This window comes from Panthera pardus, unplaced genomic scaffold (genome assembly GCF_024362965.1).
Source record: "Panthera pardus isolate Hobbes unplaced genomic scaffold, ASM2436296v1 HiC_scaffold_11, whole genome shotgun sequence".
Lineage (NCBI taxonomy): Eukaryota > Metazoa > Chordata > Mammalia > Carnivora > Felidae > Panthera > Panthera pardus.
The window spans coordinates 86,136,116-86,161,023 of record NW_026526666.1 but is presented as its reverse complement, the minus strand read 5'-3'; the positions used below and the strand labels follow the sequence as shown (position 1 = coordinate 86,161,023).

At 40.5% G+C, this 24,908-nt stretch overlaps 1 protein-coding gene across 3 annotated transcripts in view; it reads right to left on the bottom strand.

The window, feature by feature from the left end:
- The window catches only part of WASF2 (WASP family member 2), a 72,903-nt gene that overhangs the window by 19,782 nt on the left and 28,213 nt on the right, over positions 1 to 24,908 (bottom strand). For 2 of the 3 annotated variants that reach the window (XM_019432395.2, XM_019432397.2), the window contains exon 2: positions 1,820 to 1,992. In XM_019432395.2, the coding sequence (XP_019287940.1) occupies positions 1,820 to 1,949 (130 nt within the window). In that variant the 5' untranslated portion in view covers positions 1,950 to 1,992. Of the gene's footprint in view, positions 1 to 1,819; positions 1,993 to 3,172; positions 3,351 to 24,908 lie in introns of those variants that run through there. The other variant, XM_019432396.2, reaches the window with a different exon arrangement.

Sequence of the window (24,908 nt, the reverse complement as noted above, 5' to 3'; positions counted from 1 at the left end):
GCTCCGAGCTGTCAGCACAGAGCCCGATGTGGGGCTTGAACCCATGAACCGTGAGATCATGACCTGAGCCGAAGTCAGACGCTCAACTGACTGAGCCACCCAGGCGCCCCTGGCAGAGATCATTTCTTATTATCACTCTATTCCCTCAGCATCTGGCACATAAAATATGTTCAATACATGTTTATTGGATAAAAAAAAAAAAGGGTCAGTTAGCTCTACAGTGTGAGGAAATCTTGTTTCTGTAGGTACAAACCAATCCTGGCCCTCAGATCAGCTTCTTCAAGATGGGAGTGGTCTGATCACAAGTGAGAGAGTGAGCAATGACATCCATCAACACTACCCTGGAAAAACACCTGAGAGAGAGCATAACTCCTGCTGAGTGAGAGTAAGAAGCATCATTAGCTAGATGTCCTTTGTCCTATGGAGAAGGAACCGGTGTGTGATTGACTTGCACCCATTTGGCCTTCTCAGGGTGACAGAAGCAGAAATGATGCTTTTAAGAAGCACTGAGGCTCTCTACAGCCTTCATGTGCTTCCTTGTCAGCTGCACTGCTACTGCACTGCTGTCAATGTTCCTTTGTGTAAGACGGGCACTGGCAGGGTTTCGTTTCTTCGTGACGCCCCATCCAGGTTTCTCTAAACCCTAGATCAACAGAGATGGCCTCTGGAGCTAGGAAAAGGCTTAGGAATCTCAGACCCCATACATCATATGGTCGCAGAACTCTGTCTCCTCAGGCCCCTGTTTTAAAGGCAGGGCCTGTTACTATCTGGGGGAATGCAGGCTTTCCTGATACCCCACTGCCTTCACTAAGGGTAGTAGTGATTCAATAGAAGGGGTGAATGTCTGAAAGAATTCATACCAAGATGCCTTTGCTAAGGAAGATCACTAAAATGGCAATTTGACGAAGGTTCTTATGGGAGCTGGAGTGGCACTAAGACAAACGCAGAGCCTATCCAAGCGTCTGCCCTTCCCCTACCTCAGCTTCAAACAAAGTCAGCTTGATTCACAATGAAATCCAAACCATGCACGTACTCCACCCTAGGCAGTCTCATTCATTCTTGCCAATTAAAACAACAACAACAACAACAACAAAAATATCATTGAGCTGGCTTTCCCTCAACTCCAAAACAGACTGGGCTAACAACCGTCTTCTTGCTAGAGAAGAACGGCTCCAGCTACACTTTGTGTCATTGTGTGTTCATGCAGCTTGCAAAATTCCCAATACCCTAGAGACTGCAAAAGTAATTTGCACCCTGAACTTGGACCTGGGGGCTTGCAGCACAATTAAATGTGTACCGGGGTACACAAGTCAGCTAGAATCTGAGTGCATGTTTGCTTTACTCTTCTTTGGGAAGAAAAGTTGGGGGAGGGGGTGTAGGGTAGAGAAAGACTATTGGCACATTTGAGGCTTCAACAAAGTCAGCTACATTGAACAGCTCGTGCAATTACGGGCACATTCCCCAACCCAAGATACTGCTCTGTGAACCTCCCACTTTACACACAGAGAATTCTGCTCTGTCATTCCATCTGCAGTTTCTGCTGCAGCCCTTCCTGCCACCCTTCCCACAGATTTCTTTTGAAGCAGGTGGAGGGGGAGGTGGAGGGAACCTAGAGGGTGGTGGTAGATGAAGAAAAGGTTGAGGGGAAGAATTCTGTACCAAAAATGAACCTCTCTTTGGGGAGAGGGGGAGGGATACATTTTCGCATTACCTAGGGAAGGCAGATGGGGGAGAAATAGGAGCACGGGAGGAGAAGGAAACTAAATAAAGAGCACCAACGACCCCTGAGGGCAAAGCACAGGCTCTCTGCGGCACTCACTCAGGCTGCCCAGCTGTCGGATGACATTTGCCAGGGTGATGTTGGTCACGCATTCCAGCTCGCTTCTAACGCTAGGCAACGTCTGACGGCACAGGTGCCTTGGCTCGATGTTCCTCGTTACTAACGGCATGGTGGACCTGCTTCAGGCAATGTTCTGAATGATGAAAAACAACCTAAAAAAGAAATAACAGGAAAGTATTACTCAACCACAAATTCCAGGCACACTAGGGCTGTGCGAGTCTTTTTTTTCTTTTGTCTTGTTCTGATCTAAAACAGCTTTAAAAAAAATCTCTCCCCCATCATTTCTTCTTTTTTAAGCTCCCCCCGCCCCAATCTTTAAGGTTTGCTATTAGAAGGCTTGCCGGATCAGTTTAGAAATTCTGAACTAGTGACTGCTGGCTGAGTTACATAGGCAGCATAAAAACCTAAAAACCTTAAAATAACAACGACGCTCCAACCAACAAGAGTCTCCAGAGGCAAGGAGGCATGGTCAGAAAACAGTCCATTCAGCAGGCTCTGGATAGTACGGACAGATCCTATCCTTGGTGTGTCCATAATCAGGACAGATCAGATTCCAGATGATCAATTATAAGGATCAAAAAAGAGCTGCTGTCATCTGATCATCTCCACAACGGAAATTAAGTTGCCAATAGCAATTCCATTGATCTACATCAGGACATAACTTCTCCAGTTCTTCCCTGATGGATGACTGTTAATGTACAACTAAACGCTAGCTGCCAGTGTCTATTAACACTACTAAAGTTTAGCCTGTAAATTGACAGAATTAAAGAATATCAAGGAAAATTTTACACGTTCAATATGTCAAACATGATGCTAAAGCAAACTGTGCTCTAAGATTCCCTAGTCCTTTCTCATCTACCCAAGAGCTCCCTTTCTCTCTCATATTCGTATCCGGATCAACACACCTGGGCCAAAAGGCTCTTGAGCCGGCAGGAAGTGTCTGGAGCAGATCCGGAAACCTTCCAGTTACCGTTTCTTATCCTGTCAGCTGAGCCCCTTTCCCTAGGAAATCCCCACCACTTCAGGTTCATGCTGAGCTATTGTTTTAGAATTAGATTACCAAATTCCTAGCTTTACAAGGATAGGAGGAGGTTTTAGTCTCAACAAAATGGGTATGACTACAGCCAAGGCATACCAGGCTGTTCCTGTTTCTGTATCTCGTGAAACTAAAGAAATTTAAAACAGCCTAATGGTTTTCATGCTAGGGAAAATGCAAATTCACTTCAAATGAAAAGGTAAAGCATAAAGGTAACACACCCAAGTCCCCAGTATTCCCAATTCTTCATTTAATTAAAACGAAAAAAAAAAAAAAGGCAAAACAGGTTTACTTACATCAAATCTTAAAACACCAGCTCATCACCAAAAAAAGTTGATTGTGAATACAAAAAGCTAAGTATTACAAATCTTAGAAGTGAACCAACATATTGTCTGACCAAAAGAAAAAGGAAAAAAAAAGCCCTTCAGGCTCAAAGGGGGAGTAGAACCCTTTGGAACAGACTGCTCCTTGTTATGGACATTCTGATCTACTAAGAGTAAAAATAAAACAGGAAGCCAGCAGCTTGGGGAACAAGATTTCCTGTCACCAACAGCAACAGCCCAAGAACCAAGAGAATCAGCTGTTTGCTCATAACTCTGAACCTCCCTTTAATAGTCACTGTGTGGCAGCTGTGCCTATCTTTGGGGTGCAGAGGTGTTTCCTGAATATTTGTCTACTGTCTAAGGAAATAATTTTCATTCCGTTCCTCTGCTAAATTCCCCTTTGACTCAACAGGTTTTCTAATCCAAACTCTGGACTCTCCCTTCCAGTTGAACTCCTCTTCTCTACATGGTGCAGAGGTACTAAGATGCAATCATTAGTAACTAACTCACTGGTGAAAGAGTTTAGAACAAGAAAGGAGGCAGGAGGTTGCAAATGAAAGAACCTCACAGGGCTCTGTACACCATCCTCTGGATGCTCTTATACTCTCAAATTTCAAGCTTTCTGGAAGAATCAAATTCGATGGTACAGCCAGAGATGATTGAAAACAGCCACTGTGGCTCCCTCTATTAGCAATCATTTCAGTACTTGTTCCAGCTTCTCAGAGGAGCTAAAGGAGCCAGATCCCCTTGAAATTGTACATCAAATGTGGCCACTGACAAGGCATTCCAGATGTTCTCTCTGGACACCTAATGGAAACTGGATTCCAGATGGCTAGGTACATGTAGAACTGGGGGCCAGGAGGAGGTTCTTGTAACACCTTGGTACTTTAGAATTTATACTTTCCCAAGGGCCTTGAGTAAGCAGAACACAAATGGAGTCAACTCTACGTCATATGGTGGGGGGAGGGGGGATGGGATACAAGTTTCCAATAGCAAGATGGCTTCTTATCACTAAAAAAACCAGTTCCCACAACCAGCTAGAGAGTGTAGAGGCCACTTTTAGGCAAACAGGCTTGAGCAATGGAACGCAGAAACAGGGCCACAGTGACCACCTGGTTGAATACAGACAGACCCATCAGGTAACCCCCTCAAAATATCCGTAGGCCCTGAATGACCAACGGGCTACTTGCAACTAGGCACAGCTACCAAAAATGGGAGAATTCCATATGTCCCCATACCTCCTTCACCTTCCCTCTTTAAAAACAGCCTCTATACCTCTATACCTCATTACAGACAGCCTTCCCCTGGCTGTCCTCCCCACTGTTCCCCTATGGTGTATTCAATAAACTTCCATCTCCTTTGTTCTGCCTTGGGTGAATTCTTGGCACTGCCTGCACCATCAGCTTCCACCTGATCAGTGATCATTTGGGGCCCTCATCTGATTGGGAGAGACACCCCATTTAGACACCACAGACAGTACTCAAGAAATGACAATATGTCAATATCTATCAAGACAAAACAAACAGAAAAGTAAATCTGCTACTAAAAAAAACCACTTAATATGTTTCAGAACCACCAATGAGAAACAAGATTCCCTGTTATACGGAATTACCTGAATCACTGTTCATTTTCCTTTTGGATAATCAAAGTTAATTATATTTTGGGGCACCTGGGTGGCTCAGCCAGTTCGATGTCTGACTTCAGCTCATGATCTCATGGCTCGTGAGTTCGAGCCCTGAGTCGGGCTCTGTGCTGACAGCTTAGAGCCTGGATGGAGCCTGCTTCCAATTCTGTGTCTCCCTCTCTCTATGCCCCTCCCCTGCTCGTGCACTGTCTCCTTCTCTCTCTCTCTCTCTCAAAAATAAACAAGAACCTTAAAAAAATTTTTTTAAGTTAGTTATATTCACCATAAGAAGTATGGAATTATGCATGATCTGAAACACAACAGTAACTTCGTTAGGAAAAAAAAAAAAAAAGCCTACATTCCAGTGAAGATAAACTTAGAAATGGGCAAAGACTCTCAAGGCTCTTGACTCAACTCAGCTTCAAGTTGTGCCATTCAAACATACTAGGGTTAGTACCGTGACTCTGATAACCTTACTAGCTATGTGATCTTGGGCAATTTTCCTGGAGACATTAAATAATGTAACATACATAAAATGTCTACTACAAGGCTAAATAAAAAGGTGGTTAGTTTGTAGTCCATGGACCCTAGGAAAATCTTACTGTAAAATCAACTTTATGCATTGATAAATATTTTTAAACACCCTCAACTATAGACATATCATGTGGTAGAACGCAAAGATGAACGTAAAGATGAAACAAATGTAAAGATGAAACCCTGGACTTAAATGAAATTTACTGAGGTTTATTTCCTCCAGAGGTTGCTCCCAGCCAGGCTTCTGGACCTCCTGAAGAACACACATTCTCTCTCTCTCCACTCTTTCACACTGAGTTCCTCATCTGATCCACAGAACAAAGAAAATGATTAGAGTGACTATTTTCTCAATTCTCCTCAAGACCGTACATAACTACTAGCACCATTCCAGATGCATTGGAGAAAAAGTTAATACATTATATACAATGGATGCCTAATGGCATTAGGGTTTAATTCTCTCATGGAAATCCAGTTGAGAAAGGCTCCTCTATCATCAGTAGTCATTTAGTGGAAAATCTGTGGAGTACTGGGTGTTGAGAAACCACCGTATTAAGGAAGTAACATGGCCAAATTTGCATTTTAGACAAGTCATTCTAACAGAAGCAAAGAAGTTATATTTGGGCAGGAGAAGGCTGGAGATAAATAGATCAGTTGGGACTCTTCACAGGTTAAGACAATGACAGGAGAAATGGAGAGGCCCACTACAGCTAGCAAATATGAATGAGGACAGGTTGTAGGGGTAAGGCTAACTCTTCAGTCCTATTTGCTACTCTCTCAATAGGTTTGTACAGTTATACTCACAAAGTGATAAGACATATGTCTCTTTTTAAAAGTATCATGAAAAGGGGTAGTAAATGTTAGTGTCAGTGACAGAAAAAAAGAGAAAGTGAAGAAAACCAAGAAAGTAGTGGTTCTTAGATGCCAAAAGAAGTTTTGGAGCCATGAAAGAGTGAATGACCTGTCTTCCAGGATCAATAAAGTTCTGGGGCACCTGGGTGGCTGAGTGGGCTAAGTGTCTTACACTTTTTTTTTTTTTAAACGTTTTATTATTTTTTTGAGAGACACAACAGAGTGCGAACAGGGAGGGGCAGAGAGAGAGACACACACAGAATCGGAAGCAGGCTCCAGGTTCTGAGCTGTCAGCACAGAGCTCAACGTGGGGCTCGAACTCACAAACTGCAAGATCATGACCTAAGCCAAAGTCCAACAATTAACCAACTCAGACACCCAGGCTCCCCAAGCGTCTGATACTTGATTTCAGTTCAGGTCATGATCTCAGGGTCCTGAGATCGAGCCCTGTGTCGGGCTCTGCGCTGAGTATGGAGCCTGCCTAAGACTCTCCCTCTGTCCCTTTCCATTGCTCACACACATTCCCCCTCTCTCAAAAACAACAACAGCAAAACAAACAAAAAAATAAAGTTCTTTTTCAGTTATATTTTACTTTGATTAGGGAATTATATGCTATAATGATATTTGCTAATATGGGGTTTGAGAAGGTCTTACACCTTGGGAGATGTTACACAGGAGAGGACTGACCACTGCGGAGATAAAAGTTATAGAGAAACAGACTTCAGTTTAGCTAGTTCCTTTTAATTAGAGCAGTCCTATATTAGAATGGGTTCTCTTCAGAGGTTATGAGTTCCCAGTACAGTCCTGTGGATGACCAGCTATCAGGAATGTTGCAGGAGACATTCCCAGACTGTAGGATGTTGATGTTGAGAGGTCAGATTGGATGACTTCTACAATGTCTTCTAAATCAAAGATGATTGATATAATTCTCACTCTGGGCTTCAGTTTCCTCATCTGCAAAATAAAGAGACTAAGCTAGATGATTTTTAAGAAGTTCTAAAATTTCTAGATTTGCTTCTAAGTTGCTAAAACCTCCTTACTTGGCCAACATGGACTTGCATTCTGAACACAAGGCCTGAAGCAGGTCTAAGAACTGTAGAGAGGGATGGGTCATGGCTATGAATCAAACCCTCCTCCACATCTAGATTCATCTAGTTACCAGGACCTGCAGGATACAGAATGGTCCAAAGGACGTTTCAGACAGAGCCCCAAGGTTAAGTTATTTACATCCTGGGCGGCTCCCAGGCTGATCTGGGAGTTGGCTATCCAAGTAAGTCCAAAGGAAAAACTGGCTTTGGAACAGTTCCAGACATGCAGCCAGACTCAGTAGCAACCCCATCTTTACTCCTGGCTATTTTCAGCTTAAGGGACTTGAGAATGAGTCTGAGAACAAGTAAAAGACTTTAGGCATCCCTCCCTAGCCATGACCTGGCAGTATATGGACCAGTCTAGACTGTCAGTACCATGGCAGAATTCATGCTTTGAAATGGAGACTGGATGAGGTATTCTCTAAGGTCCCTTCAAACAGTAAGATTCTACAGGCCTATATATTAGAAGTTATCACAAAATACTTATATATAACATGTGGTCAGTGTAAAGTCAAAAGGAGACTTTGACATCTACCCTACACTCTCACAACTCTGATTCCAACACCGTGAAGCAGAATTGGGGTGAGGTGAAAAAGACAGAGGGTGGAAGAAGGTCATAAAGGAAGGCTACATGTGAGGGAGGACACATTCATCTTTACCCCACTCTGAATTCCTGTTATTACCAGGACAGAAGACAAATTACTGCTCATTCTGGTAGTAATATTTATTACTAGCTATTTATTATAAATAAATATACAATGCTTCATTTAGAGCCAAGGTCACTGACAACGCCTGCAGATTTCTATGGTTCCATCCCAAAACAAGTATATCTGAGCTATAGCAATAACCATAACAACAGAAATGCTTCTCAAGGCAGTTCCTCTTTGAAACATACCCCCAAAATGCTGATCAGCAGTAGCAGGGGATGAGAACATGTGGGGATGTTATATGTGTGACAATTAGGACTTCTGCTTTCACTTCAGCATTTCCCACTGTTCTACAGTTAACAGCAATTTGGATGGGGGCCTATGAGAAGAGCTTTACTTTGTAGACCGGTTTCCTCTTTCAAGAGACAAATTTCTTGCATTCCACAGGGGTTCAAAATCCCAATTGAAAAGTCAAATAATCATTTGATTTCAAAATGACAGACAATACACAGACTTACTGTAATCTAAATCTGTCTACAAAAATGTTTAAAGAAGTATGAATTTACTGTTGCATACAGCAGTCCTCACAACTATGCAACAACCACAAGGAAGAATGCCTCATTATAGACTTAAGCATCCACCCACTTCCTGTTGAAATACTGGGTGAGGCTGAACCTACAAATATAACTAGACTCTTTCTAAACACAAAGCATTACTGACAAATCAGTTTAGGTCACTAACGTCCAAGAGAGATAGCAAGACAGAAATGAAACTCCTTTGGTTGACAGACAAAGTATCTGACTGGGAGAACCAAAAAAGTTATCTGTGATCCAAAACCAAGAGAAGTTTCCAATTTCCTAAAGTAATGACAAAGGTGATGAACCTACATTCAATAAACCTAAGGCTCCTTCTTGTCCTGATTTGGTTTTGGGCAAGTGGTCCAGGAAACAGGACTTCTAAACTCCAGTATTTTACTCCTTGAGCACACTATTGATCTATCAAGGACCATTCATACCTGGTAATTCCCTAAATTTCTATTACACTTTGGGGGCAATACCACCTTTTGTTCTTACCTTTATTACTCTTCAGGCTCTAATCGTAGCTTTGCTCTTAAAGCTAAAACTGGGGGATCACCTTCACCTCTAAAATTGTTTTTTTTCTAGTATAAACTATTCCACAGACAACTGCTTCTTTACTGGTGGAAATTAGGCTCTTTTAGTGTTGTCCATCTGGTTGTCCAAAAGAAAATACATTTAAACAGTAGACCTGGAACTTAGATTCTAGTTCTTAAATTTTGTTAATGTTTTACTTATTTTTGAGAGACATAGAGTGAGAAAGTGCAAGCAGGGAAGGGAAGATAACAGAAGATCTGAAGTGGACTATGTGCTGAGAGCAGCAAGCCCGATGTGGGGCTTGAACTCATGAACTGTAAGATCATGACCTGAGCGGATGTCAGATGCTCAACCAAATGAGCCACCCAGGCGCCCCTGGATTCTAGTTCTTAATCTAATGATGACTGGCAAATGGGGGGAGAATTTCAATTCACCCTTCTAGTTCAGCTTTGGGCTGCCCTAAAAAAAAAAAATCTCAAAAGATGCTAATATAAAACTGAGATTTTGTTTGCAAAGTATTCTGATCTCCAAAGAAAAGATTTATTCACATAAAATATTTCTTGTATCTCCATCCTGGCCCAAGTTCCCTGTTATGTATCCACTTATAATATACAAGGTCTACAATGTTATCACTGATGACTTTCAGCCACAAACACAAAACTCATTTCACATTCCCAATCTATTGCCAATTTCTAGCAATACCCAATTCATCAAAATGGAATGGTTTGAAATACGCCAAACTATCCATCCATCTAAATGGGCTTACTTCTACTGACTGAATACATATAAATTACGAATGATTTTACTTAGAAATGGAGAAATCTTACCCCTGGTATTTGTAGGTACTCAAGTACCAGATTCCTTTCAGCTGTAGTCATTAATTCAGCATTGAATTCATACAGGAGTCTAGCATGAAAAACAACTAAGCTCCTCTGAAAAACAAACACCAACATACAAACCAAAACAAAACAAAGCATCAAACCTCAACAAATCAGTTCACAAGATTACTAGAAATATGCCACTAACTCACACAAGCCCCAACAAAGTATTCTTCACTTGTAAGAGCTTCCTTTTTTAATTTTTCGCCAATGACAAAGTGATCTCCAGTTACTGGTGCCTAAAAACCTGAGATAAGAGGGTAGATACAAAATGCATTCCTCTCCAAATACCCAGGCTTGAGTACCTGTGAGTAAGCCAAACCTGGGCATGTGCTACATATGGGAACACACAGTTGGTTTTTATGGAAGAATGTCTAAATCCCACTTTACTATCTTACTCAAAGATAAAGTGGATGGGACTAAGTGCAACCTTTCTTTCTTGGTTCCTGCAAGTAGCAGTGAGTATTGCACTAGGTTAAGCTCCCTATAGACAGGTCACTGGCACAACCACTGGTGATTAGATACAGAGGTGGGTTTGAAAAAGAGGGAGAAAGGAGATAGTCAGAGCCAAACCACACATCAGGCACTGAGTCTCATTTCATCCTGCCAGCTGTCTAACCATTCATTTTAATCCCTATGATGCCTCACTTCGTATTTCAAGCTTCTCTCTGGGATGGAAAGGCCAAAAAAGAAACTGACTTTACACAACTGAGAAAGGCCAGGGGGAAAAAGGTTGCAGAGCAACAACAAAAAAGGAGATTCAGCAAAATGTTTTGCTGACAGCTCAGGGCAACGTACAAACACACCGTGTGGTCATGGAGCAGGCAGAAGCAGCAGTCCTGGATGTGACTGTTAATATACCAACTTAAGTAAGGAGGGAGACCTAGCAATGACAACCGCATCTGAACACCAGGAAGTGGAATTATGGAGCAAACTGCAATTCCATATCAACTGTTCTATTCTGCCAGCTGTAACAAGAATTCATTCCTGAAAAAGTGTCACACACTCATCTGTCACTAATAGCCAAGCCGCCAGCAACTAAGAGTCAGCAGCAAAGGGCAGCTGTACATCTACTTCCTCTCACAAGGTCTATTCACCACTCAAAATATGGGATTTATAAGGAAAAGTCCTTGAACAGAGGGAAAGTAAGTACCCATTCTTTTTTTTCTACCCTCAGTTTACTAAGCAGTTACCAAAGCCGTCAAAACCTAATAAGCAGTGGTGTAGAGTAGCAAGAGCATGGACAGTAAGAGGCAGAGGTGTGGGTTTCAATTCCCAACTGCCAAATTTTAGCTTTGGGACCTTGGTAAGCAGTATAATCTCTCAGTCTGTTTCCTAATCTGTTAAATTAGTATAATGATTCCTAGTTTGTAAGGTTGTTATGACGAAAAATAAAATAATGCATGTGTAAAATGCTTAACACAGTGCCTGGCACAAAACAATTATAGTAATAGTCCTAGTGATGGGTACCTGGCTGACTCGACGAGTAGAGCATGTGACTCTTGATCTCCAGTCAATGATAACGTTGGACACAGAGCTTACTTTAAAAAAAATAGTGATTTCTGTTGTAGTCATAGCAGTAGTAGTGGAAGTACGAGTTCCACACATATCTAGCATTTAACTACATGCCAGGCACTGTTCTAAATGTTTTTTTTTTTTAAGATGTAGTGACTTTAAACTTTTTTTTAAAGTTTATTTTTATTTATTTTGAGAGAGAGATAAAGCACGAGTTGGGGAGAGGCAGAGAGAGGAGAAAGAGAGAGAGACAGAGAGAGAGAGAGAGAGACAGAGAGAGAGAGAGAGAGAGACAGAGAGAGAGAGAGAGAGAGAGAGAATCTGAAACAGGCTCCACATTTTCAGCACAGATGTGGGGCTTGAACTCACAAACCGTGAAATCATGACCTGACCTGAAGTTGAATGCTCAACCAACTGAGCCACCCAGGTACCCCTGTTCTAAATGTTTCATGGGGCACCTGGGTGGCTCAGTCACTTGAGTGTCTGACTTCAGCTCGGGTCATGCTTTCACGGTTCGTGGGTTTGAGCCCCACATTGGACTTTGCACTGAGAGCACAGAGCCTGCTTTGGACACTCTGTCCCCCTCTCTCTTTGCCCCCTACCCCCGCTCGTGAGTGTGTGTGTGTGTGTGTGTGTGTGTACACGCATGCATGCTCTCTCTCAAAAATAAACACTAAAAAAAGAAAAACATTAAAAAATGTTTTATATGTGGTTCCCTCAACCATTAAACAATACAATTAATAAGTTTCAGGTTGTATTAATACTTAACTAATTATAGTAGTACCCTTATCAATCAATGAATATCTATCAAGTAGACACTAAAAGACACAAAGAAGTATAAATTCCCTTCCTTGACTACAGGAGCTTATTAATTTGAGGAGACAGATAAAACCAGTTTAGTAACAATACAGCAAGTAAATAGAAGTTCAGTTATCAAATGAATGATGCAGTCAATGATAACAACAGAAAGGATGAAACAGTCACTCTGACTTGAAGGGATCAAACAGGCAGGATTTGGATATAAAGTATAAAGAGGGGTACACTTATGATGTACACTAAGTAATGTATAGAATTGTTGGATCGTTATATTGTATACCTGGAACTAACATAACACTGTATGTTAACTATACTTGAATTAAATTTAAAAAAATAAAAAAATATCTAAAACATAATAATAATAATAATAATAATAATAATAATAATAATAAAAGAGGAAGGTTTTCCAAGTGGGGGTAATATAAGCAGAAATCTTGAACTCTACCACTAAGAATTTATGGAAAAGTTACAATTCTAATGGGCTTTTTACCACATTTCATCAAATCTAAGATGCCATTGATTATGAGATGTATCATCATGATTCAAGTTCAAGAGATGTTAAAATGTGGGGAGGGGCACCTGGAAGGCTCACAGGTTAAGCACCCAACTCTTGATTTTGGCTCAGGTCTTGATCTCACAGTTCATAGGATTGAGCCTTGTGTGATGGGTGGAGCCTACTTAGAATTTCTCTTTCTGCCCCTACCCAACTTGTTCTCTAAATAAACAAACATTTAAATAAAAATAAAAATGTGGGGAAAACGTGCATCTTAGAATCAATAAAATATATTTATTTTTTCTATAATATGAAAGGGTAGACAAAATGACCTTTAAAATTTGTCTCCAACCCTAAAAGGCTATGATTCTAGAACTCAGACTTCTACAAGCACATTCAAATTCCACCAAATCATTAACACCATAGAAGAACAAAGATAATAAAAATGAGAGATTGGAACTTTACTCCACTAATTATTTGCAAGGCTACAATATTTATCTCCTAACCAGTATGTTCGTATTTTCCTTTATATACTTGAACATAGAGCTATTTTAATATCCTTGTTTGCTAATTCCATCATCTCTGCCATTTCTGACTGTTTCTACTGAATGATTTTTCTCCTAGTTATGGGCCACATTTTCCTGGTAAATCTGGTGACTTTTTTTAAAATGTATGTTTGTTTGTTTAGTTTGTTTGTTTAGAGAGATGCGTGGGGGGCAGGGAGGGCAGGGAGAGAGAGGGGGAGAGAAAGAAACCCAAGCAGGCCCCACACCAACAGCTCAGAGCCAGAGCCAAACATGGGGCTCGATTCCATAAACTGTGAGATCATGACCTGAGCCAAAATCAAGTCAGAAGCCCAACCAACTGAGCCACCCAGGCACCCCAAACATGGTAACTTCTGATTGGATGTTAGACATTATGCTATTACAATGTTGACTATCTAGCAATTTTCAAAAGTGTTTAAAAAAAAAAAAAGTGGTTTCAAAAGTGTCAGACTTTACTCTGGTAGGTAGTTAAGCTACTTTTGGTTCAGTTGGGTACCTGTAAGGCTTGTTTTTAAAAAGCTTTGTTAGGATGGCTCTAGGGTAGCCTATACTTTATGGGTATTTTAACCCCAGTGCAAAGATGCGGCCCCTCTGCAATCTCTACTGGGTGCTCCCAGTGAGCACCATGGGCTGTCTATTCTGGCTGGTAGGAACTCAAACACCTCCCTGCTCATAGCTTCCTGGTCACTCTTTCCCCATTCTCCCTCAGTGTGATCCCAGTCATGTGTGTGGTCAGCAAAGATTCAATAAGACCCTGAGATTTCTAGAGCAGTTCTTCATAGCTTCCCCCTTTCCAGAACTCAACCACACTGCTTTCAGTTGCTTCAGCTCCCCTTGAACTATAATGTCTCTTCAGTTCAGCAAGACCAGTGTGCTCTGCTTGGAATCCCCCACCCTGCTCCATAGTTAGAAGAGACATCTAGGTGCAGTGTACATACACACACACACACACACACACACACACACACACACACACACAGGAATACTACTTAGCCATCAAAAAGAATGAAATCTTGCCATTTGCAATGACATGGATGGAGCTAGAGTATATTATGCTAAAGGAAGTAAGTCAGAGAAAGATAAATACCATATTATTTCACTTATATATGGAATTTAAGAAACAAAACAGATGAACATACGGGAAGGGGGGGTAAAGAGAGGGAAACAAACCATAAGAGACTCTTTTAAAAAAAAAAATTTTTTTAATGTTTACTTATTTTTGCCAGAGAGAGAGACAGGGCATGAGCGGGGGAGGGGCAGACAGAGAGAGAGGGAGACACAGAATCCAAAGCAGGCTCCAGGCTCTGAGCTGTCAGCACAGAGCCTGACGCGGGGCTCGAACTCACAGACTGTGAGATCATGACCTGAGCCGAAGTCGGACACTCAACCGACTGAGCCACCCAGGTGCCCCAAGAGACTCTTAACAATAGAGAACAAATTGAGGGTTAGTGGAGGGGAGGTGGGTGGGGGATGGGCTAGATAGCTGATGGGTAATAAGAAGGGTACTTGTTATGATGAGCACTGGGTGTTGTATGTAAGTGATGGATCACTAAATTCTACTCCTGAAACCAATGCTGCATTGTATATTAACTAACTAGAATTTAAATAAAAATTTAAAAAGAAAAGAAAAAAAAGAAGAGACATTTAGACAGAAAGCCAGGTAATCACAGGGCTCACCTCTTTTATTTCCCTTCTCACAGGGATCACAGCCCTGTCCTTCCTGTTTAGGTCAGGGTTGATTTCCACTCTAGTTTTGCAAGGCCCTCCATAATAAAGAGGTATTATAAAGTATTATAATCTTAAAGTCTGATTAATTTCAATTTATCTTCAAGTACATACACAGAGTAATTCTAGGAATAACAAGGAAAAGTAGGTGTCCCGAAATCAAACAAACAAGAAAGCACTGCCAATAGGTATAATATCACTACCATAAGCATATAACATATTTGGATGACATATTTAATTAATTTTTTGAATGATCACAACTGATGACAATGACAGAAAGTTCTTTTCTTACAGCTAATACTCACATAGGTGCCTACCACCTTCAAAAATCAATACAGCTTGGTGAACACAGAGGGATGTTCAGTCAAGAGATTCAATGATTTCCTGAGCCACTCATTATGTGACTTTGGGCTGGTTAATCTCTCTAAGCCTCATCTGTAAAATGGGAAAAATAAAATCTACCTCATATGATGGTTCTAAGGATAAAATGAGATAACATATGTGAGCCTTCTAGAGGGATGTCTAACACCCAGTAGGTACTCAGTAACTGATAGCTCTGATTACTATTAATTCAAAGGAATGCAGAGTTTGTTTAGACTCACCTCCTGGTGGTAATGAAATAATTTAAGGACAGCAAATCAAATTAAACAGCATTGAGCACACTACACAAAAGGCTCTCCTAATTGATCCTCTTTTCTTCAGTCTCAGTGGAGGCCAAGTAGTAGGTGGGTCTCTTACCTTCTGGGACAGGCTCTTTGGGAGTGTAGAGACAAATACTGAGAAAGAAATAGATGGCCTCTGTTTATATTATGACAATTTTAAATATTAAGATAAAGAGTATCAGTCTTCCAAATCATAGTCAAAAATCAATTCAGTTTTTTCACTTTACAAACTTTGAAAGACAAATAGTCTCGGGGCACCTGGGTGGCTCAGTCGGTTAAGCGCCCGACTTCGGCTCAGGTCACGATCTCGCGGTCCGTGAGTTCGAGCCCCGCGTCAGGCTCTGGGCAGATGGCTCAGAGCCTGGAGCCTGTTTCCGATTCTGTGTCTCCCTCTCTCTCTGCCCCTCCCCCATTCATGCTCTGTCTCTCTCTGTCTCAAAAATAAATAAACGTTAAAAAAAAAAAATTTAAAAAAAAAAAAAAAAGAAAGACAAATAGTCTCAAAGGGACTATTACTTGGATCATGGCATTTCTTTAAAAAAAAAAAAAAAAAAAAATCCTTTCATCTTGAAGGCCCAAGGCAAATGTCACCACTTCTAAGAAGCCTTCTTGACTCTTCTAGTCTGAAGTCATCTCTCCCTTTCCAAGAGTGCCGAAGAGGTATGCTGAACCTCTTTGATGGCAGTCATTACATTCTATGTTGTAGTACAGATTTTTGGAGTGTACAATTCTCTGAGTACAGGAACTGAAAAACAAAATACCTTTAAACCTAACAGAAGTAGTACTAACAACAGCAGCTAAGGGTGGGATTCTTAAAACTTCTTTGTATCCTATAGCGTCTGCTCAGTAAGTGTTGAATGCCTAAAATATGGCTGGTATTTATTCACGTTTTCTTATATATCTCTACTACTCAAAACACTTCTATGAAGTAAGTTTTAGCATTCTGATTTTACAGATGACAGAACTAAAACTAAGAGCAGTTCTGTAACTTTATCAAAGTCACACAGTCAACTTTTAAACCCAGGTCTATCTATGTCAAAAGTTTATGCTTATTCCATGACTCCACACTGACTCTTCAAAAAAACACACAAACCAAGAAATTATACAAGTAAGCTCCTATTTCTCATTCTCATACACAAGTGCCACGAAGCCCTAGACTAGTTTCTTCTCCCTTGAAAAAAGACTGCATGCTAACACAAGAAAGCCTTCCTGACATATTTACCCTAGAACTGAAACGGTGTTAATGAGGATAACATACTGCTTTCTCCCTCTGTACACCCAATTTTAGCCAGCTGCTCAGGGGCTTCACATCTTTCACTTTAAACAACATAAACACTGGCTCATTTCAAGTGCCAGCCTCACATAACATGCTTAGATGCTACTGCTTTTCAAACAAACTCCTGTTTTCAAACAGCCAGGCATTTGGGGTTCCATCACTTCTGATGAGTTACTTTTATCTGCAGGGTCCCTGAAAATCACTTTAAGTTTCATTCTCTGTGCACTGTTTGGCTCATCAAATCTTGTCATCAGGGGCTTTTTTTTTTTTTTTAAGCACCTCATCTTTCATCTTCTTTTACAATGAACCAAAACACATTCCCATGGGTAATTCTTAAACTATATATGTATTTTTTAAAATAATACTCTTCTGACTTTTTCCAAAGAGCATGGTTGTTTTCCCTTTTTAGCCCAAGTAAAGATAATTATATCAGAAGTGATATAATTTTCCCCCATTTCTTTCTGCATATGGGGAATACTGAAATGATAAGTCTTTTTTAATTATTAAATGTAAATAGCTCATTAAATATAATCCAATTACTTTAATTGTAAAAAGGAAGTAATTACAATATGCACATGTATTCTTGCCTGGTAGATTTAATATCTTAAATTAATCTTTTCAGCATTAATATTTTAAATTAACCTTTGACATTTGAAAAATGCAAGAAACTGATGTCTCTTTTTAAAAATATATACATATAAAGCTGTACTTTACGGATCTTTGTTGTGATTTCACCTACAAACAATTTTAGTGAGAACAGCCCCACTCCCACAGAGAGGGGTAATTAAATACCACCTGCCCTAACTGAACTGGTATTTCTTGTCTGCCATAAATCATGTTAAAGGGTCTAATGCCTTCTGGGACAAAAAGCCAAGAGATGAATTGTGTCATTCTAATAATCACAAAAGCTTTACTTACAAAGATAATTCCAGGCCAAAATTTGTTAGAAGGATGGCTTTGGTATAGTACCCTAAATTTTCCACTACCTAATTTATATTCTGTGACTACCATTTTAGCTCTCTAAGACCACCCCAAGCATTCTCCTTTCTCTCTGGTCTCTAGCCCTTCAAGTTTGCTGTTACAATAGTTTCCCTCAGCAGCCATCTGGTTCTTTGGTTTCTACTCTTTTTTGGTGACCAAGGGCAAATAAATTGCAAAGCTAAATCTCTATGAACTGCTTTGAAAATGGGCTCTGCCACGGTCTGTGTTCTGAAAAACCTCCATTAAAATGGAGGGAAAAGGCTTACACAGAAGAGGAATTAAGAAGATGATACTTTGTTTTGTTTTTCTATATCTTACCAAAATCTACCAGTGAGTGTTATTTTAAGATATGAATTATGTATATAGAAAAAGTAAAACTTGATTTAGATTAACACAGAACTTTTTCTAAACTTTAAAACTATATGAATATTTATGTTGTAGAGGTAACAACCAGGGCCGTGTATATACAGCACTTTCCCTGCAAAAGAAAAGCTCTCTTTAAAGTACTAACAAGGGGCGCCTGGGTGGCTCAGTCGGTTAAGCGTCCGACTTCGGCTCAGGTCATGATCTCGCGGTCCGTGGGTTCAAGCCCCGCGTCGGGCTCTGTGCTGACAGCTCAGAGCCTGGAGCCTGTTTCAGATTCTGTGTCTCCCTCTCTCTGACCCTCCCCCGTTCATGCTCTGTCTCTCTCTGTCTCAAAAAAAAAAAAAAAAAAAAAGTTAAAATAAATAAATAAATAAATAAATAAATAATAAAGTACTAACAAGCAGGGTGCCTGGTTGGCTCAATTGGTAGAGCATGCAACCCTTGATCTCACAGTTTTAAGTTCAAGCCCCACGGTGGGCATAGGGATTACTTAGAAGTAAAATCTTAAAAAAAAATGTTTTTACTAAAATAAAATCTTAAAAAAAAAGCATAAGAAGCATTATGTGTTTTCTGCAAGTCTCAAGGATTTCACTGAAATAGATTTTCCTGTTCAGACCCTGTATTAATGAACCAAAGATGCAACTCTGCCTCACTAATACCACTTCCCAAAACAAATTAATGAAATGGAGGAGGGTAACTATGACTAACTCCTTCAGTCATTGACTATAGCCAGGTTGGAGCAGTTCCTGACTACATAAGGCTGGCTTCTGCTGTCATCCAGGCTAACTATGGAAAGCTATTTTATGGTTTGAAAGGATAGTCACATGGGTCATTGTGGGTTCCCTCATTCTCAAACACTGTAATGAATTCTGAACAGTTACCAAAGGTTAGCAGAAGGAATGGAGCCTGATATCTGATGATGATCACAGTCTTCCAGGACAGCACCATTATAAGACAACAAGGAATTTCACAGGTAAAAGGTATACCAGCAGCTAAAACTTAGCCCCTTTCAGGATTTAAATGATTCAAGTTTCATCTTGATAACACCGGTATTTTTGTACAAAATATATCTTATTAGGCCAGCACTTAAAAGTTAAAAAGGTGTCTTTAAATGCCTGCTGACCTAAAATTGCCACGTTCAATGCTTTAAAGGGATTGATTTTCTGGAGAAGGACAATAAGATGCCAAATTCTGTTCAATGGAGATCAGAATATTATTTGGTGAACCTATTCTGCACCTGTGGAAGCGAAAGACTAAGACTGACTTACACACCCCAGAAGGAGGATGGTATTTATCTGGGCTCTCCCTATGACCTCTTTGGCAGCAAATGTAAGAAAGTCCTTTTTTGAGGCTAAGGGGCGTGCCCAGGACTTTCAACTACCCATTCAAGCAGGGTTACAATTCCCCTCCTCCATAATTAAGTTCTCTTTCCTACTCTCCATGCATGCATGAATTGCAATGACATTGACATGGGGGCCTGACATTAGTCTTTGAAGGTCATTTAAATCCTCCTACTTCCAAGCTGCCTTAAAAGCAATGCGTCATCCATTCCACAATGCCTGAGTGTGGGGTCTGACTAGATGGTACTCAAAGCATAAAAAGCAAGAGGGCTCCAAACTCAAATATCATAAAAAAAAAACAAATCAAAGAAATAAAACACAATAAAACTCAGTTGCTCAAGAGACAATAGTAAGAGAAACACTAAACTTTTAACACTGGATGAATGAAAACACTTCTGATAATTCCTTTTATTTAGGAAAGTAGAAAATGTCATTCACAATATAGTCCCTTTATATGGCTTCAGTCTCATCTACTATCACAACTTCATACATACATACCCATCCCTGAAGTCCCACAGACCCTCCCATGGCTGCCTTGCTTCCATACTTTTGTTCAAATCTGACCACCCACCACACCCTCACCAACTTCTAAGGTCTTCCAAGATTGAGCTCAAGTGAAATGTCTCTTGACATGCCTTGCCCCAGGGGAGCTTGACGCCCCTCTCCACACATTCTTTAAACTCCCGTAACACCCTGTGCATGCCTATCCCATCACACTGCATTAAAATGACTGATTTTCTTACTTGCTCTCCCACTAGACTGCAAATACTTTAAGGCTAGCGATCAATCATCTCTGATCCTAGTGCCTATCACCATGCTAGGTACAGAGAATATGCTCAATAAATATTAATCAAATGAGGGGCACCCGGGTGGCTCAGCTGGTTAAGCGTCCGACTCTTGGTTTCAGCTCAAATCATGATCTCACGGTTTGTGGGACTGAGTCCCACACTGGGCTCTGTGCTGACAGTGTGGATGGAGCCTGCTTAGGTCTCTCTCCCTCTCTCTCTGCCCCTCCCTTGCTCATACTCGCTGTCTCTCAAAATAAACTTAACTAACTTGAATTGAAATAAATTTAAGTAAACAAAAAAACCAAACAAACTTTAATATTAATCAAACGAATGAAGCCACAGTTAGTGGTTCTTGTGCTCTGGCCATTATGAAGGTGAGGATAGGGAGGGTGTGTGGACATTCAGTCTTAATAGTACTGCTTTCTGAGGGACGAGAACTCAATTTGAATAGCCCAAGCTCGACCTTTGTTTTATTTACTTATTTTTTTTTAATTTTTTAATGTTTTTATTTATTTTTGAGACAGAGAGAGACAGAGCATGTGCAGGGGAGGGGCAGAGAGAGGGGGAGACACAGAATCTGAAGCAGGCTCCAGGCTCTGAGCTGTCAGCACAGAGCCCGATGCAGGGCTCGAACTCACAGAGTGTGAGATCATGACCTGAGCTGAAGTCGGACGCTTAACCAACTGAGCCACCCAGGCGCCCCAACCTTTGTTTTAGAATTAAGATTCCTAGTAACTCATCAGATCACAAGACGGGATCTATACATACTCTACAAACCCTAGGAAATGATTAGAGGTCTAATCTGTATATAGCAGAGTGAGACATTAAAAATTAAAAATTAAAAAAAATTTTTTTTAATTACAAAAAAACCACCAAGGCCATCCCAACCAACACAAGCTATCTGCCACCTCCCTTTTATTCATGCACCTCTAAGTTCTTATCTTCTAATGTAAAGAGAGAAATGATTAAAAGTTATCAGCCAAAGGAGACACATTTCTAAAAAGGCTAAGGAAGGTCAGAATAGGGTTAAGTCATGAAAATCAGCACATTTTAAAAACTTGAAAGAAATCCAGGCTGTCATTAAAATCTCCAGGCACGTGGCCTAAAACATTAATAAGCCTCTGAACCTTTTCTTTCCCCACCAAATCAGCTTTTTGCCCCCCTCCCCCAGCACCAATACTTTGTCCCCACCAACTGACCCTGCCAACGGCCAACCTGCCTGCCTTTCTTTCTTTCCCTTCCTTCCTGCCATTATAAATACAGATACAGCTAGTGAGAATCTGGCAAATATATGACAGCTTCTAACCATATATGAGATTTGTATAAACTGATATCCACTTTTCCTTTCTTCTTTCCCTTTTTTCTTTCTCTCCCTCTCTTTCAATGAGCCTTATGTACTGAGCACTTCTTTCCTTCCTTTCTTCCTTCCTTCCTTCCTTCCTTCCTTCCTCCCTCCCTCCCTCCCTCCCTCCTTACTTCAATGAACCTTAGGTACTGAGCGCTGTGCCACACACTGGGGATAAATTCAACAATGTCCCTGCCCTCAGGAAGCTCAAAAGCTACTGAAGGGGACAGAATTACTCTTTTCGTAAGTATGACTACACAAGATGTTGTGGAGGCATCCAGCTCAGACTGCGGGCAGACGTAGTTAAGAAAGGGTGTCTTAAAGGACAAAAAAAAAATTAGTTAAGAGAAGTTTCAGATGAAGGAAGCAGTGTGTGCAGAGGCAAACAATGTTCCAAGAGCAGCAAATAGCTTGGTGTGGCTGAAGTACAAGAAGTCATGAGCGATAAGGCTAATAGGTAGACAGAAGCTGAGGCACAGAGATCCTTGTATGCTGCACTATAGCACTTGGAGTGTGCTGAAGGCTACTGGGAACTATTTAAGATTGAGACTAGAGAGTGACATGATGGGATTTGCATTTAGAAAGCTCTCTCTGGCAGCAGTGTGGAGAACGTACTACATGAGAGGGTGAAAGACTGAGGCAGTATTCCAAGTGGAAGCGCTTCTAATTGATGGATAGAATCTACATAATGGGAGAGTTACAACAGATGACAGAAAATACTCTGTACAGAGTTTGAGGCCAGGCTGTCACTGATGAGCTCTCCCTCTTGAACAATTAAATTATTTAGTCTCTCTGGGCCTCAGTTTTTACATTCTGAAAAATGTGTTTGTAAAAGTATTACCGGGGGGGGGGGGGGGGGGGAACACTGGAATAGATTCAGTATCATCAACCTTACCTTAATGCTTTACAATTTACAGATACAAAAATTTTTAGAAATACGTGTAAGGTAATAAAGAATCGTGAGAGGGCACCTGCCTTGCTCTTTTGGTAGAGCACGTGACTTGATCTCAAGGCCATGAATTCAAGCCCCATGCTGGATGTAGAGATTACATAAACAAACTTAAAAAAAAAAAAAAAAAAGAATTGTGATTTAGCAAACATCAGTGTGCCTGCCTACCACCTAGTTTAAGAATATCACCATTAGGGGCACATGGGTAGCTCAGTGGGTTGAGCGTCTGACTCTTGATTTCGGCTCAGGTCATGATCTCACCATTCCTAAGACCAAGCACCATTTCGAGCTCTGCGAGCTCTGCGCTGACAGCTTGGGATTCTCTCTCTACCCCTCCCCCACAAGTACCTGTGCACACTCTCTCTAAAAATAAACTTAAAAAAAATAAAAAGAATATCACCATTAGCTTTAAAGTCCCCTACACGCCTCTCCCCAAACCTATCTCCTTCCCTTTCACTCTGATGACGCTATCCAGAAATGTGTTTACTATTCCCTTATTTTTCTTTACAGTTTTATCATATCTGTATCCCAAACCATTATAGTTTAGTTTCACATGTTTCTGTACTTCACATGAATCTAATGCACATTTTTCTGCAACCTTTCACTCTACTATTTGTTGGGATTCATTCATGTTGCAATGGCTGCAATTTAGTCATTTCTACTGTTACATGGTATTCTATTATATGGCTATACCATGATTTATTTATTCAATCTAAAGTTGATAGACACTGGGATTTTTCCCAGTTTGGAATGCTTATGTTTTTGCTATTGCCAACGAAGTTGTTATGGACATTTTTGTACACGTCTCCTTGTACACGTGTATAAGGTTGTTAAGGGTAGACACCTAGGAGTGGAACTGCTGGGTCATGGAGTATGAAAATCTTCAATCATGAGATAATGCCAAATTGTGTTCCAAAATGGGTTTACACTTCTGTCTGTTGGGTTCTGGTTGCTTCATATATCCTTGCCAACATATTTGGTCAGATTTTAATTTTTGCCAATCTGATGGACATAAAAGAATGTGTCATTGTAGTTTTGATTTGCATTGCCCTGATGACTGCTAATGAAGCTGAACATTCCCAACCCTTTTGATAGGAAGGAGCTACTTTTTATTTTTCCAAAACACCGAAATTATCTTCTCTGAAAGCCTAAAATGGCTGTAGGTCATTCAGAATGCTGCCTCCCAGTAATTAACCAGATAAAGACTGGTGTCTTTCAGCACCAGGGTAAAACTGTATGACCAAATCTCAGCCATACTGACACAGAGGCACACCTGAAATTTTTCATCTGAGAACTGAAGGTGAGTTAGGGATTTTAGAAGGACTGAGACTGAGAAAATCTGAGAGGGAATGATCAGGGCAAATATGTGATACGTAAAACCCTTCAGTATCTGCCATCAATGTACTTCTTCAGTTTCCTTTCTGGCCACACCTTTCTAGTGCACTACACTTCAGCCACTGTTCACCACAGATGCCCTCCTGCACTCTCATGCCTCTGTGATCATTCAAGACATTTCCTGCTTCCTGGAATACCCACTTTTTATCTGTTTTTTTTTTTTTTTTCCCCTATGCTTCTTGAAATTTTATTAATCCTTCCCTGCTCAGTTCAAATGAATTGCTTCCACAAAGCTATTGTGACCCTGTTCCCTAGGAAGAATTAATCAAGCCCTCTGTTTCAATAGCACTCTATTATACCATATATCCCACATTGCACTTGTAACAGGGATAGACTATGAGCTCTTTGAGGGAAAGTTACCATCTTTTAAAACCTGAGGTGCTAATAAGCAGCACTTCTGTCACCCATCAATCCCCCATAAAATACTGGATAAGTATATAGAAAGATGAGCAGAATTTACTGAGAAAATAAGTATCTAAACAATGCAAAGGCCCTTTCTGACTCTTGCTGACTATGAAGAAAAAATGAGAGAAAAGGCAAGAGAGGAGAAAGGGAGTGAGAGCTAATGAAAAATAAATTGTGACAATTAGGTCCCAGGAAATGAAATTGTAAACCATACAGTCACCTTCTTAATGGTGGCTTCCAATAGCACGGAAAAGTGGAATTTATAGATGACTCTAAAACCTTAAGCTGGAAACACTTTTTTTTCAAAATTTATAAAAATTTTTTAAATTTTAATTTTTTAATTTTAATTTTTTAAAATTTATTTATTTTTGAGAGA